Source organism: Crassostrea angulata, chromosome 1 (genome assembly GCF_025612915.1).
Source record: "Crassostrea angulata isolate pt1a10 chromosome 1, ASM2561291v2, whole genome shotgun sequence".
In the NCBI taxonomy this organism is placed as follows: Eukaryota; Metazoa; Mollusca; class Bivalvia; order Ostreida; family Ostreidae; genus Magallana; species Magallana angulata.
The window spans coordinates 20,249,731-20,267,577 of NC_069111.1; the positions used below are offsets into that span (position 1 = coordinate 20,249,731).

Below are 17,847 nucleotides of genomic sequence, written 5' to 3' on the forward strand. Positions count from 1 at the left end.
TATTAGACATTATTGTGAATGTATTCAAATGCAATTAATGTAAGGCTGTAAAGACACAGAATATTGCTATTTTTGTTTTTATGAAACTCTGAGTCAATCAATGCAAAAATAAAATGCCAGGCAACTACTGACATTATAAGTAAGTAATTGAATAAAACAGTTATCTCAAGCCAAAAGAAATTTAAGAATTTAATCGGTAGTACAGATTACGGAAGTTATTATTGTAAAAAAAAAAGCGAGGTTAATGCATACATTCTATTTAAAAAACACGACTTTAAATGGAAGATATGTGACATCTTTGAATTTTCAGCACTTGATATTATAAATCTTTGTATAAACAGTCATAAGCCGCATTTAAGCTTTTTAAAATATTTTCTTTTATACTTCTAAATATCTCATTTGTCATTTTAAAAAAAAGTTATGAGTTTACTATGACGGTCAACTCTTTCCGTCGATTCCTATTGTGACGTCAGCAAATCCGCGAGCTACGTTAAATACTAATACTGAGCAATTACTTATAATAAGTAAACAAGTTATGAGTTAAATGTCTCTAACTACCCATGTAAATTGTATCATTTATTTGTTGCTGTCTTTTAAAAAAGGACTTCAATACGTGAACCATATGCATGTGTTTCAAACGGAAATATGAAACCTTAAGGGGGATGTGCAGCCATCTTGTACATTTGAGGATAAAAATGTAAACATTTCTTGAACTGGCTTGTTTCTGCCTGAAACTGGTCAAAACTGTTGCCAAAAGATATAAAAGCAATAAATGTGAAGTCCTACATGTCATTTTGTTTGAAAAGTATGCATACAAGAAAAGGTCAATGCCTTTTCAATCACTTGAAACAGCCATCGAACTGCACAGCTACAGACCTATTTTATAAATTCAAAAATCTGAAAAAAAATATGAATGGGGTTCATTGGTGTCCTCTCTACAATGGGACGCACATCAACCAAGACCGTCTTCGTAACGGAGTTTGCTGCATCATCTCTTTTGTTTATCTTATTTTTAATTCTATTTAAAAATCATTAAATCAGAACCAGCTTCATTTGATCGGACAAAAAACGTATAACTGTAACCTCTGGTTAATCAGTGTCCTTTTGGCAATCGTTGCATGTCTTAATTCTTGATCCTTAGTCATTTTATAAAAACATAGTGCGAGTTTTAAAGTATCAAAATGTACCTTCATTAACTTTTGCCTTAGCAATTATCTAAAAATATGCTATATGTAATGCATATAGGGAGCTGTCAGGTTTAAGAAGTCATCGAATACACAATCTATACTACTATATACAAATTATGGACTTAATTTTTTGTGCTTTTTAAATAGCGGTTAATTGGATGAGACCTGGCAATTGTTTTAGGTTCTTTAAACATTGTAACTAACTTAATTATGACAATCAGGACTTATTTGTTTACACTAGCGTTAATAAATAATAGTCGGCAAAATTAAGTCCTTTAAAGCTGGAATTCAGATCGGAATAAATTTGAATCCTGTATTTGAGCTTCCGGTTCACATAGATTTTAGTAACTGTTTACGGTTTTAAAAACGTGAATAAATTCTACAAAGGATCTTCAATATATGTATCACAAAACTATAGAATTTTTATAGATCACACAAAGACTAGTTATATAGCTGGGACAGCGCACCAGAAGTTTCTTTATATGCACGCCTATCAAGCTGTGGAATCGTGGGAGGTGGGGGGGGGGGGGTAGCCAGAGTAAGGAAAATTATTTTTTTTAAAGAATTAGTGAAATATTTACATTAAAACATGATATCAATCTCTGCACATCGCATTCTTTATACTAAAACACCATTTAAAGTGGCGTTGTTACACCCATGAAAAGAGTTTGGATCACATTTTAGTTTGAAAAAACTATGTATTAAACTGGGATGAAAAGCTGTCAAAAAAAGAAAAAAAACATATATATATATATATATATATATATATATATATATATATATATATATATATATATATATATATATATATATATATATATACACGGGGATGGGGGAAGATTATTAATCTAGAGGGAATGAACATTCTTTGCCATTATCTTCGTATTTCAAATCTGATTGAAAAATCTTTTAGCAAAAAGAGTGGTAGAAAGGCATGGTTTCAGCAATATTTCAATTATCTTCTTTTTCAAATTCTCTTTATCTAAATCGATCAACCAGTGCGCGCACGGGTTAAAGTCTAAGTATGAGAAAACCTTTTCATATTAATAGTTTTCAATAGCTAATAACGTAGAAACAATAAACATAAAGTATATGTACATGAATATCGATTCTGGATTGTTTTTATACCTTTATTATCCGTTTTCCGTTCCGTTTTATGTTCGATGTTTAAGCAACACTTTTGAAGTAAAAAATAACTGAGATTTTGTACTTTACTTTACACGAACCATTTCCATCGACTCCAACCCGTTTGTTAATCTCAACATTAGTTTGGGTTCCTTCTCCGATTTTCCACTCCACTCTACATTGTGAGTCTGGCAAACAGGTTGGCTTGTCACGACACTGGATTTTACAATGCTCAAATTCTTTACATCGTACCTCTTCAGCATCACCAGCAGGAAAAGATCCCAATCCTGTAAAAAATTAATTTCAATTCCAATCATTCCTTTTTTTAACCCCATTGTAAAGTTACATACATGAAGTACATGTGCACAGGGATGCTTGCTAGTTGATGGTCATTATTTCAACTTACTGGATTCTTTTACTTTGAATGGCTTTGAAAGTGATGTTCCGTATTCATTTGTAGCGAAGCATTGGTAAGTTCCATAGTGTTCATTCTGCATCCTGACAAACTTGAGAGTTCCTGTTGATCTGTCTATTGGTACAAACTGGCTATTCTGTACAACAACTCCATTTTTCTTCCACTCATATCTATTCAACAATTGAAGCAAAATGAAACACATTTTATTATATTTTATCAATCAAAATGATAAAAGACACTGTATCTATCATAGTTGTTTTTAAAGGTTCCATGACAATACAAATTTCTTTTATTTTACTCTATATTAGTAAATAACATTTAACTTCAATAAACTTTTACATTAAAAATTAAAAGGTCATTGCAAATAAGGTAATACATTTTTCCATTTTCAACGAAAAACCTGGCTGAGCTCAATTGACCCATACATGTATGATCCAAAAAATAATATTTGTTCTAGAAAATGAGGTGTACGATAAACTAAAATATAGGTAATCACAGATGACTAAGCTCAAAGAGACGAAGCATCACCTGATATTGTAACATAAGATATGAAATCACTTCAAGATATGATACTGTATCATATAATATTATACAGTACTGTATCGTGTTATACATTATTGTATTTGATAACATAATACAATATGATAACATAATTTATGATACATTATTATGCCTTCTGTCAGTTTGTAACTATATATTCAATACTCATCTATTTTCGCATAGTATCAAAGGATTTATATAGCGTAAGCATACTATGCCGAAATAGGCAAATGTTTTCAACGAAAATCTTTCAAGCGCCGACAGTGCGTTACCGCTACGCTGAATTAGCCGTTATAAACTTTAACGGTATTTATATATATATAACGTAGATATGTACGACTGACATCAAGCAATTAAAATTATTCATTTTTCTAAAATCACTTCATTATTGACGGTAATTTTTAAGTTAAAGTTTCTTATAAACTTTTGAACAAATTGATTGAACATTTTACAAAGAAATTCTACATGAGAATTACAAAAACGCTTTTTTAAATGACGCTTGATAAAGAATGTACAAGAAAAAAATTCAATGAGATTTCATCTGCTAAACATTTCGAGTTTTCTCGGTAAGGTAAAACGTCTCTCATTTCTTGAAAAGAACATAAACCTTTGTTGACTTTTCATTGTACAACAACTTGTTGATTAAATAAACAATCAAATCAATTGATTAATTTGAAGAAAAAAACAAACGCTTGCTTTTCCGGTGATTATTTTTAGGGACTTGTCAACACTCGAACCTCACAGCTACTTATAGCAAAGCAAGTTAGTATATTCAACAGTCGGCATAATAATAACAATAGTGTTGTGCTGTGCATATACTATGCCTAAATAGTAGTCAGGGTTTGATACATAGTGCACTCGCCTCCGGCTCGTGCACTATGTATCCAACCCTGACTACTATTTAGGCATAGTACATGCACAACACAACACTATTATATAAATATAGTATCACATAATACAATATCATATCAAATAATACATCACAATATTGTAACATATGATATTACATTGTGTAATATTACTTATGGAAGCCTCGCCATTCATGAGATTGATCAACCCATTATTTCTGTTGTCAGTCAGTTAAAGTGTTTTCTTTTCACGAGGACTATCAAGTGACGTATTTATTCACAAAAGCGATTATCCTAGCAAAGTTATGTACAATATGCGTAACACCTCGTCTAATTTAACTCATTTAAACTTTTTTCAAATTATCAATCTCACCTATCAAATAATCTTGAAAAATCTTTACTTTACACATATTTACTTAGAATGTTTTGTTGCTAGGCCTATTTAATTTTAAACGTTTTCTCCCTTTCCTCTGCAGAGATTTGAGCAAATTTTGACGCTGCCATTTTGATTTTGTTCTGCACCATACACAACAATGTGACGTCAATATTCAAAAGGTAACTACTCTAATTTTCAAAGGGCAACTACTCCAAATATTTTCAGAAATTACAACATGTGGTTCCTGTGTTAAATAATATGAAATGTCGAAATGTGTTGCCGAAGCGTTTGCCAATGACGGCTATATTGCCTAATATTAACACTGACCAAACTAACATAGAGAAATATGAGACAATCACGTGCTATGTTTAATCCAATAAAAGTATGACATTTCAGTCCAAGGAAAAACAAAGTCTGATATTGTTTTATAAGTTAAGATAGTGTATTAAATGATATGATATAACTGAACACAACACTGTCTGATATCATATGATACAATGTCATGTGATACAATTATATATTATATGATCCAATGTCATATAATACAACAAAATATAATATGATACAATATCATATGATACAATATTATATCGTAGGGTACAATATTACAATATCTTGTGATACAATTTCATGTGATACAATAGAATATTATATAATACAATACCATTTTTAACAATATCGTATCGTAATAAACAATGTTATATATAACAGTATCATATGATACAATATCATATCATTATATACAAAAAATTGATAAAATATTATATTGTATCATAAATTTGTAAATTATATAATATAGCACATATAAAACAAAAGTGTAATATATTATACAAAACTATGTCATAAGAGTCATGTAATATCATTTAACAACAAACACATCTTCAATGATAGTTTGAATTAGGTAAGAGGTTGTTTTAGCATCCTTGATAATGGAGATCAGGCTATGTATCTGAAGCTACCGCTGTAATTCATTTATATATTTAAATCAACCATGCAAGTTTGAAATAGTACTATTATCTATTAAACATGTGACCTGTTCCAAAATAAACCTTAACCTCCTCCAGCATCCGAACCTATGGCTCTGATTCAGTACAAACGACTGTGGAGTGCATCAGAATCACAAGATGCATCAGCTATTTAAATTTGATAAGTTGAACCATTAATAACTAAGATTTGTCTATCGAAGGGCACCTGCCCTAAAAACTTTGACCAGTTCAAAAACCTTAAACACATCCAGCATCCAAAACCTGTGGCTCAGATTCAGCATGCAAGACTATCAAGTGCATAAGTTTTAAAAGACGCATCATTTTGCAAGTTTGGTGAAGCTAGGACAAGTAATAATTAAGATATAATCATCAGATAGCACCTGCTTCAACAATTTTAATCAGCTCCAAAAACCTTAACCTCATTCAGCTTCTGAAACCTACGGCTCAGAATTAGTACTCAAGTCTATTTAGTGCATAAGTATCATAAGACGCACCACCCATACAAGTTTGGTGAAGTCAGGACCAGAAATAATTAAGATATAAGCATCAGAAGGCACCTGCTCCAAAATTTTACCCAACTAAAAAAATCCTTAACCTCATTCAGCATCCAAATCCTTTAGCTCAGATTCAGCATTCAAACCTGCCATGTGCATATGTATCATTAGACGCCACATTCATGAAAGTTTGGTGAAGTTTAGACCAGTAATAAGTCAGATGTAATCATCAGAGGGCACATGCTCCAAAAGCTTTGACCAGTTTTAGAAACCTTAACCTCCTTCAGCATCCAAAACCTATGGCCCAGATTCAGCATTCAAGCCTGTCAGGTGCATACGTATTATTAGACAGACGCACCATCTATGCAAGCTAGGTGAAGTTAGGACCAGTAGTAACTTAGATTTAGCCATCAAAGGGCACCTGCTCCAGAAACTTTAACCAGCTCCAAACACCTTAACCAAATCAAGCATCTGAAATTCATGGCCCCGATTAGATACAGGACCTGCAACAAAAACCTTTACCAGGTCCGGATGCCGACGCCGGGGGTATAGCATAAGCTCCCCTGACCTCGTCTCGGTGAGCTTAAAACTCCATAAATTACAATTAAACAATAAAATCTGTGTTTTAAACAGTACTTCATTGTACATGTAATAGCAACTGTGTACTAAATGTGATCTTTCATGACTAGAAGTATTAGCGGATTACGTTTAAACTTGTAATTTAAAGAGATTGTCTATTTCTTCAGAATGAGAGATAAAGGGAATTATAAATGTTTTGAATTATGAATTATGATGGGTGACAAAGGTTTATCTATATACATTGTACACTGTTACAATGTTCTTTTTTTAAACAATTTTTTATTATGTAAAATATTACATAACAAGGATTTTCAATGCTCTTAACTAGGGTATGGCTGTCAGTTGATGAAATCATATAATCACAGACAAACAAAAAAATAATGCAGTCTCTGATTCTTCTAACTCTAAACTTTGAATAAATATGAATAAAATATTTTAAATCATAAACAGTTCTGCTGTTTAATATACCCCCACACTTACTGAATCTGTCCGTTCTGTGCCTTGCAGTTAATTGTAGCATCGGTAAGGATGGAATCTCGTGGGTAGTAATATTCAAGGTTGAAGGTACTGATCATTTTTGGTGGCATTTGGTGTTCTAAAACAAGATATACAAATTTGAATACCCAATTACATGTAAAACCTTCAAATCCAATTCAAATTAATTTTGCTAAAGATTCAAAATTCTCTATCAATTATTCAGCTCTAAATCGACATGAAACTTTACTGCATTAAGAGGCAATGAACATTGAAAGAGAGAATTCAAGACAAGGGATTGGAAACAGAACAATAAACAAAATATATATGCTGAACTAATGAGCATGTCCTGGCATTGGATATATTATAGTCTAACCATTTATATAATCAATTTTACTTTGATGAATGTCCTTTTTTTATTTTCCTCAACCTGTTACATCATTAATGTTGATTACTTTATTATAAAATTACTTAGACAGAAAACGTTAGAGGCTAATACACCATGATATATATGACTGACAGTTATATAACAAGAGTCTTCTTTATATATATATATATATATATATATATATATATATATATATATATATATATATATATATATATATATATATATATATATATATATATATATATATATATATATATATATTACATTAATTGTCCTTGATCCATAAATTTGTTTTGATTATATTCGGTAGTATATGCTCACTATATAACTCTTTATAGACAAATAGTCAATAATTTTTAAAACAAGCTCTTCCGAAATAGACAGAAAGAGAATATTTTCTCCATTTCGATTAATCTCTTTTAATTCCTTGATTCGTAAACGGTGACGTTAATAAATCTTTGCGACTCGCAAAACAAGGTGATGTTATGATAGGCAAGCAGTCAAGGCAAGTCAAAACGCACACGCAATGCGACGGTTTGCTATCATAACGGATATAACAATTTACATTTTTTGTGAAATAAAATCACGTAGAACATCTGTTGCTTAATACCAACGAGCTGCGGATTATCTTAATGACCATTTGATGCCTATCTATTTTCAAGATTAAGTTAAAAATGTGTAAAATTGTTAACAGATGACAACCGGCAATTGCCCTAAAAAATACATGTTCACTACCCGGTCATAGGTCAGGTTACCTAAAATGTCATAAAAAGTATCCAATGTATGTCTTACCTTGACCCCTGACAACACAGTTGAGAGCTGTCAGTAGCAGGACTAAGCACAGTCTCCAATCCATAGCTGTAACTGGTACAGTGCTGAGGTTGCTTTCTTAACGTGGTCAATTATATCTTAATTTTATCCTCTTTAATTTAACTAGTCCTTTCTGAAAAAAAAATATTAATGACAATTTATACTCCATGCACTTATCAAAAGTATCCAGTATATAGACTGGTTTATAAAGATCAGTCTAATACCAATACTTGATATATTATTATCACGAAGAGCTGTCAAAATTCAAAGACACATGTATGATTTTGGATTGCAGGGATGGTTAATGGATTTCTAATTCTACGCAACACTATATCTGTTAAAGGGGTTGATTCATTTACCCACTTTAAAAATTCACAAGTCTATGTTAAAAACATCATTTTTTTTTCCTATTTTGTGACAATCAAGAATTTTAATTACTGTAAATGCATCATGTATGGACACAAAGTATCGTATGTACATTGTACAAAGGAGGAAGAACCTCCCGGACAAGAATAATTAGTCAGTGTTGTCAAAAAGTACTCGGTTAATCTGTTAAATGATACGAATATCATATATTCGGTTACTCGGAAAAAATACATTTTACCTGGAAAATTTGTAGAAAATAATAATTTATAAATTGTACTAAATGCATACAATCATTTTCCTTATTTTAACTACTGGAAGACTTCGTCACAAGGTTCACAAATAGGATCGATTTGTTTTGATTACACAGTTTTCACGGTTTATATAATTATTAGCTTAATTGAGTCACCAGAGGTTTATAAGTATTGAATAATTGCATAATATTGCCTGTATTGTATATTTTCTCTATGTTGTTTTATACAATATGAGAATAAACAAGTGAAAAGCTGTCAATGTGACAGCAAACCGGGTTTTCTTTTATGTGAACTGTATCCATAATCCATGTCAACCCTGAATTGATTAACACTACCTACTGTATCCAGTGAAATGGAGTACTTATCATGTAAGCAATATTTTCCAAAAAAAGGATTAAGTTCAAAAGCTGGTATTTTTTTCATGAATTATCAGAAATCAAAATCGTAGCAATATGCACACCTCTGATGAACAATTGATCTGCAAAAGAACAACTTCCTATCTTGAAAACTGTAGGAGGACTTAACCGACATATATCGGTGACTTGAGAATCATTGTTAAAACGAATGGATGATTGACGACTAAATAATAGATATGAGAACTGCATGTAACAAAAAATAACCCGAGTACTAGTTACCGATTACTCGGTTGGAAACGTAAGAGTAACCGGTTGCTAAAAATTGTCCTAGCTGACAAAACTATAAATAATGATTTATAAACAAATTACTCAAACTACGCACATTATGTACATTTGTACCAATATATTTTTTTCTCTCCTTAATTTTGTTTTTAAATGTAAGACTATACTATGTAAAGTGGCATTAACTAGAGGAATTTTTTTCTCATATACAGCATGCCAGTTTAAGTCATTAAGATATTCAAATTTTTACTGAATATACAATGTACAAGGATTTATTTTAAATGAATATATTCATAGTGGATAGAGTCAATGAACTGTTAGCTCAATCATAGAAGTTCAACCACGTAGCTGGATAAGTGAGCCATTCAAAGAAATGTCAAGGTTCCTTGACTCATCAAAATTATATTTAATGGATAAATAAATAAAAAAAATTCAAGTATGATTTTACAAAACAGAGACCGGTATCGTTCTAGATATGTTATCAATTATCAATAAATACATGACAAAGATTGTCTATTAAAGTTTATATTTCTTTAATTTTAAAAATGTTTCTGAAAATTAAAATTGTTATTCTTTTGTAAAGTGTGTCCAGCCGAGCAGTCATTATTTGTATGAGGAAACGTACCCGGTTGCACCCGGGATACTGCAGAACACTTTATTCCATAAAAGACCTATTGCTGTGTGGGGGGTTTCAGGCAAGAACAAAATGAATCAATATATCAACGCTTATTACTTCAATGAATTTACTTAATCAAGATATTTACGGCGATGAATACACTAAATCAAATATTAATATCACAAGGATTTATATTAGCATTAACCTAAACAATGCCCCCCCCCCCAATTCATCTTGGGCCAATGTCCCTTACCAGGGGTCCCGACCAAGCTACCCAATGATCAATGCCCCCAGACAATTGGCCTTACCAAGAGTCCAAGCTATGGACCTGAGGTCTCTAACCAGTTGATTAAACCAGCTTATTTCAACATTGGTGTACAGGTTTTTTTCAGCCTTTATTGCCAAAAGTAAAAGCTACGGTGGTTGATCAACTGGCGCAGCCAATACAATAAGCACTATGTAGCCTCCCTATAGTATATGGCTTATTCAGCCCTATTATTGCCTGACGTCAGGCATATCTAAGCTTTGAAAGTTGCTTTCTCTGAAACAGTGCAGGCAATGGGGGCTAGCAACACCAATATTTTTCATTAAAAGATAAACCGATGCATGTTTAATGTGTCCACATTTGAATTCGCAATTAATGAAAATGTCGATTATAAGCAACAGCGATCAAGAGTTTTCAATAAAAGGAAGTTTACCCATGCACGTGTGTAATCCTGATTTAAAGATAGATAGCAAAGTTTGAATGGTAGACAGGGGGTCACAAGTTTTTACCTATTGTCTACTGTGGTAGAATGTAAGTAATAAGTGATGTTGCTATTAAACAAAATCATTGGTTTGCATGAAAATAAAAATATATTCATATAGCTGAAATATTTACTGAAGGATCTAAATTGCTTCATGCCCCGATTTTTTGACCGATTGGGAAATTTCATTTAACTTGAAAAGGATGTAACTTGTGTATACATTGAACAATTCGTATGTTGATTCGATAGATTCCTCCTAAAACATCTTATTATATAATAAGTATATACTGTATTATATATCGTTGTAACAAAACAAATGTTAAAAAATTGAGATGTCCCCCTCCCCATGGATCCATGAATGTGTTTATTCAAAGCACCGGAACTTTTATCGTTTGAAGCAGGACTCCGCGCCACAATGTCACATTTATAATTTGTACGCGTCGATAAAAAAGTAGACTAGTCCAAAATAGATCAGAAAGAGCTATCCTGCAATGAGATGCTTCGGAGCGCACCGTGTGTACACATGCAGCTTTATTATTTTTTTTTAAAAAAGCTTTCCTTTTATTTTCCTTTTATGAGATTCCTTTACTTGAAAAGGATAGAAAGACCTTTGATTTGTCATCTTAATAAAGATAATAAATATAATTCAAACATTTTAAAACTGTTGTGTTTTTCTGCTTTCAAGCTTACAATTATTTCATACATGTAGATTAATGAAATTAACTGAAATAATGAACCAATTTTATTGCAAGTAATCTATAAATATGCACTAAAGTTAAAAGAAAAAGACATACTGCTTCTTAAATCTGCACGTTCTATTAATGAATTTATGAACAGCAGCAAATATTCAAATTCATATCTTATAAAATATAAATGATATATGACGCCACATTCATGAAAGTTTGGTGAAGTTTGGACCAGTAATAAGTCAGATAAAATCATCAGAGGACACATGCTCCAAAAACTTTGACCAGTTTCAAAAACCTTAACCTCCTTCAGCATCCAAAACCTATGGCTCAGATTCAGCATTCAAGCCTGTCAGGTGCATACGTATTATTAGACAGACGCACCATCTATGAAAGTTTGGTGAAGTTAGGACTAGTAGTAACTTAGATTTAGCCATCGAAGGACACCTGCTCCAGAAACTTTTACCAGCTCTAAACGCCTTAATCAAATCAAGCACCTGAAATTCATGGCCCCGATTAGATAAAGTACCTGCAACAAAAACCTTTACCAGATCTGGATGCCGATGCCGGGGGTATAGCATAAGCTCCCCTGACCTCGTCTCGGTGAGCTTAAAACTCCATAAATTACAATTAAACAATAAAATCTGTGTTTTAAACAGCACTTAATTGTACATGTAATAGCAACTGTATACTAAATGTGATCTTTCATGACTAAAAGCATTAGCGGATTGCATTAAAACTTGTTATTTAAAGAGATTGTCTATTTCTTCCGAATGAGAGATAAAGTGAATTATAAATGTTTTGAATTATGATGGGTGACAAAGGTTTATCTATATACACTGTTACAATGTTTTTTTTTAAATAATTTTTTATTATGTAAAATATTACATAAGGATTTTCAATGCTTTTAACAAGTTGATGAAATCATATAGCCGCAGACAAACAAATAAAAATAGCAGTCTCTGATTTTTGTCAGGAAATATGAATAAAATATTTTAAATCATAAACAGTTCTGCTGTTTAATATCACCCCACACTTACTGAATCTGTCCGTTCTGTGCCTTGCAGATTCATTTAACTTGAAAAGGGTGTACTTTGCGTATACATTGAACAATTCGCGTGTATGTTGATTCGATAGATTCCTCCTGAAAGATCTTATTATATAATATATACTGTATTGTATATCGTTGTAACAAAACAAATGTTAAAAAATTGAGATGGCCCCCTCCCCCATGGATCCATGAATGTGTGTATTCAAAGCATCGGATGAAGCAGGACTCCGCGCCACAATGTCACATTTATAATTTTTACGCGTCGATAATAAAGTGGACTAGTCCAAAAAAGATCAGAAAGAGCTTTCCTGTAATGATATACTTCGGAGCGCACCATGTGTACACATGCGGCTTTATTATATTTTTTTTTTGTTATAAAAAAAGCTTTCCTTTTATTTTCCTGTTATGAGATTCCTTTGCTTGAAAAGGATAGAAAGGCCTTTGATTTGCCGTCTTCATAAAGATAACAAATATAATTCAAACATTTTAAAACTGTTGTGTTTTTCTGCTTTCGAGTTTACAATTATTTCATACATGTAGATTTATTATATAAACTAAAAAAATAAAATAATTTTATTGCAAGTAATCTATATGCACTAAAGTCAAAAGAAAAAGACTTATTGCTTCTTAAATCTGCACGTTCTATTAATGAATTCATGAACAGCAGCAAAAATTCAAATTCATTTCTTATAAAATATAAATAATGTATGCTTCAAATTGAATAGTCAGTCATGCTTTTTAAAAAGCTATTATAATTACTTGTTGCATTTACTTACATACTAGTACTCTCCTGGAAATGCTTTCAGTCGAACTGCGGTAACCGTACTCTATTCTTCCGCCGACTTCCGCCGTATATTTAACAGCGGCACAGTCCATATCATCTTCTGAGGGGAAAAAGGTTGTAACCATGGCCAAATACTGTACATATCACTCAATTTTCTCTGATTGGTCACACTTTAATATGTTTTAAATCTGTGGATAAAAATTGCAAAATAAATAGTCACATAAAACTTTTATTAAACAATGATATTTTACAAGGAAATTGAAACAAAAATGCATTTTTTTTTTGTGCAATATTTTAAAATTTGAACCGATCGCGATTAAAAAAAAAATAATCCCGATCAAAATTTAAAATTTAAGTTTTACAAAAATACTCCATTTTTGTCTGAGAAATTGATATGTACTATATAATCAATAATGAACAATCCATTTTAAAGCTAAAGACCCCTTTGTTTCAAAAATTGTTGTTATTTCAACTTTATATGATTTTGTTCGGGATCAGTTTAAAGGGGCATGGTCACGATTTTGGTCAAAAATTATTTTTCCGATTTTAATAATTTACAATGCTTCAGAAAGGTATTTTTAATAGGCAACCGAAATTTGAGTGTGATTTGTTGAGTTATCAGAGAGTTACAGAGCTTGAAATTCTTCGCAATGTAAACAATGTTTGTTTACATTTTGAACAATGAAGAAAAAATTTCAGTTTTAAACCTAAAACGAATGTGTTAAATGTTATGAACTGTTTATCTATGCATAGAATAAATAAAAAGATAGACAAATAAGCTGGGAAAAGACCTTTTACTGGTATATTGAACCTATTGTAAACAAAAACAGGGCACGAGCCTTGTTTACATGACAAAGAAGCCCTCTATCTTGTTTTTAACTCTACGAATAACTGTCAAATTTTATTTGATCATTAGAAATGCATTTCAAAAGCATTGTAAATAATAAAAACATAAAAATAGAACTTGACCAAAATCGTGACAATGCCCCTTTAAATACAATTGGGATCGGTTAAAATATAAAAATTTCCAATTTTTCTTAAAATTTCATTTCAATTTCTTGTTCAAATATGATTGCATGTATAGCAGTTGTCGAATGCAAGTGTCAGTTGACTTGTAGATTTTATACACAGGTATAATCAATTCATGATATTTTTCTTAAATATTATTTAATTAAAAATATAAAGTTAATTGGCCGTCTTTGACATGTATTTATAGATAATTGTATTGCGCAAAAATTTATGCCAAATTTTAAGCTCTAAAATATCCTGTTCTCAGCTAAAACGGTGTTTCAGATTTCTATTGAAAAATACAAAAACTTTCATATTAAATATTGATCTCTTCATTACATTTCAAAAACAATTCTAAAACGATCCATCAAACAATGTACTGGTGTGTCAAGCAACTTCTTAATATTTAATGTTACATGTTCTATTTTTATGTGACAAATTATGACCATTTAGAAAATTAAACCTTCAAACCCAAAAAGTAAAATGTTAGAGAAGACAATGCATTAAGACAAATGCACAACAAACAGAAATAGACACACAATACCACAAATTTTGTAAAGATTGATGAACTATTTGAAAAAACAAACAAACACATCAAGAACACTTCACTTTCTAATATCTTTAGCTATGAGAATTACCAAGGGGTCATTTAGAGGACAAAGGACACATATGGTGGAAGATATTTTATCACTAACTTGAGGGCTAGATACCATAATCAACGCAATTATTTAAACATTTTTGCAATGATTTGCTGTAGTAGTAAAATATTGTGAACATTAACTTGCAACACCATTAATATGCCAATTCTCTTACTTTTTCGAAAATCCTTCTCAAACAGTATCATTTATGGCGAGTTCTTAATAATCTGTACACAATTCCGAATCCATAACTATTTTTTAAGAATGGACGTTGTTTACTCAGGGTTTGAGTTCTCAAATTCGGATTTTTGTAAAGTTCAATGTCATGGGTAAAATTTGTTTAAACACTAAAAGTATTCATGAAATGAAATATTATTGACATACCAAAAGATATTTTTACTACATTATTAAATTAGGCTCAAACAAAGTTGGACTTTTAGCAAAACAGAGGAAATTCGGACTAAAATTTTCAGATTTTGTTTTACTGTGAAATATTTTTGGTAGTACTGTATTATTCAAAATTAAGATTTTAATTGTTAGTCAACATAATTTTGCATAATTTCTGTTGGTTTTATTTCACTTTTTCGTTAAGATAATCGAATGACACACATTACAAAAATATTGAAAAATGCTTAAAAACGATAAAAGACGCCATATCTCAAAATTTTGATCATTGACCCCATATAAGTTTTATGCCTGCAGAGTAAGGTCAATATACCTACTAGTAGTTTAATGCTATAAATGTTTTAGTACTATCATCATTCAGTTTTTTGTAAAATTGAATAAAAAAGGTAGGAATTTGAAAACTGTTAGTTTGGATTAAAACAAATATATATTTATACATCTGGAATGTCTAATGGAGGAACTAAATCGCCAAAGCGGGTTGTGGCCCGATTTTCGTTCAGTTGGGCGATTTCATTTATCTTGAAAAGGGGTCATAACTTGCGTGTCTTATGTTCTCTCTCGCTTCGCTCAGCCGAACATAAATTATTTCCTATTCTAATAAAATAAAACAAACACATAATATAGGATAGACGTAGTTAGCCATTTATTAAACTACAAATTGCACATAAATCCTCAGGAGGACAGGTCTACTTCCATAGAATAAACATCGATTGGATCTTGGATCTTGGATGCAGCAAAAACCATGGCAACTGTTGAAGACTGAAATTTATTCCCTATGCTTATTTATCTGAAAATAAAACTCAATAAATAATAATAAAATGAAAAAATTAGCAACTTGTCAGTCGTGTGGCTAACTAATGTCGAATGACTTCTATGACCGATTCCTGGATTTAAATACCCTAGAGCCCAAGTACCCATTAATCGCTACGATACATGATATAGTACTTATAATATAACACACACGACTGAAACGTTTAAATACCCAGAATTATACAGCGTGAGTGGCCGTGTGGAACATACGATGGCTCAACAACTAAAACATCGCAGGCTCGAACCCAGCAGACAACACTTATGTTTTTACATTTAACCTAAAAGAAATTTATTTACTAAATGTACATTACTACATTTAACAACTACTAATCAAGTGTGTTTGTTAATTCGATAGATCTCTTATAAAACATCCGATCCAAAGTATAATATACATGTATGTAGCTGTTACAAAACAAATGTCAAAAAATTCATCTGAGCCCCTCCCCATGGATCTCTACCAATGGATGAGTTCATTCAAACAATTGGATCAAGATCTCAGCCGTTGAGAGAATGGTAAAGCAGGACTTCGCGCCGATTAGTGGACGAGACCGTTGGGATCATGCGAATACCACAGAGCACCCCGTGCTCTGTAAACATCACAGGCACGTAGCATCGGGGGTTGGGGTGAGAGGGGACTGCTTCCCCCTCCCCAATTTTATTTTTGCAGCAGGCACTTTTCTTAACTTTATATAAAAAATTGAAATATCATGGATTTGCCCCCCCCCCTTACTTTTGTAGGAGCATGTAATGAATGAAACTGCAAATAAGGAATTGAAGTTACAGTTAGGGTGTTTTTTTTATGAATTTGATGAATTTTAGAATTCACCCATTTTTAATTGCTTGTCAAGATGATTTTGATGAAGCTTCAGCACACATTCAAAAACAAAACGTGTTTGTATACCCTTTCATATTTTATATGGTTGGAAATTTTTAAAAACGCCTTTCAGTTGATTTTGACTCGAATTTTTTAGCATTTATACCGATTGATCAGAAGAGTTATGTCTTTTGTTTTATATATTTTAAACATCACAACTTTACAATCTTGCGCATGCGAATTACATTCACGCTAAATCACGGGAGGCTCTTTATTTGATGTTTCCACAATATCACATTCGCATGGATAACTCAGAAACAATAAAACAAATGCGTTGTAAATTGTCATTGGAAATTTTGTTCTGTTCATCAAAGAAAAGACGGGAGACAATTCTAACACAATGCATTTACTATAAAAATCCCGAGGGTTTCCAATGTCAACATGGTGTGTAAAAAACGTTGTTAAAAAAATGTTGAATTCTGCAATTAAAGAGTTAGACTTTTCGAAGAAAAGTATTTACAGCTTCAAAATGGTTTGTTAAGAACAATTAGACTGTTATTTTCAATGCAACTTTATTAATTTTCTCCAGAATCGTTTTTCTGCAACATTACGGGTATATGGTAGGCATTTTAACTGTGGTGAAGGTCTTTCCTGAGACACAGTTAGATTATTCCAACTCAGCAGAGGGTAGTGAAATTAATAGCATTATTGTAGGCTTAAAGCTTGATTATGCAAATGTTAACAATATACGGTGTGTCGATATATCTATTTCTTAAATGTCCGATATATCCATGAAAATGTGATATTGT

General features: G+C 31.6%; 1 protein-coding gene across 1 annotated transcript in view; it reads right to left on the reverse strand.

The window, feature by feature from the left end:
• LOC128165051 (neurofascin-like) overlaps positions 1–8,328 on the reverse strand; it is a 28,570-nt gene extending 20,242 nt beyond the window's left edge. The window contains exons 1-4 of the mRNA XM_052829251.1: positions 8,208–8,328; positions 7,031–7,145; positions 2,719–2,897; positions 2,414–2,599 (exon numbers count right to left, since the gene is read on the reverse strand). Coding sequence (XP_052685211.1) covers positions 2,414–2,599; positions 2,719–2,897; positions 7,031–7,145; positions 8,208–8,271 — 544 coding nt within the window. The 5' untranslated portion in view covers positions 8,272–8,328. The remainder of the gene's footprint in view (positions 1–2,413; positions 2,600–2,718; positions 2,898–7,030; positions 7,146–8,207) is intronic.
• Positions 8,329–17,847: the final 9,519 nt, after the last annotated feature.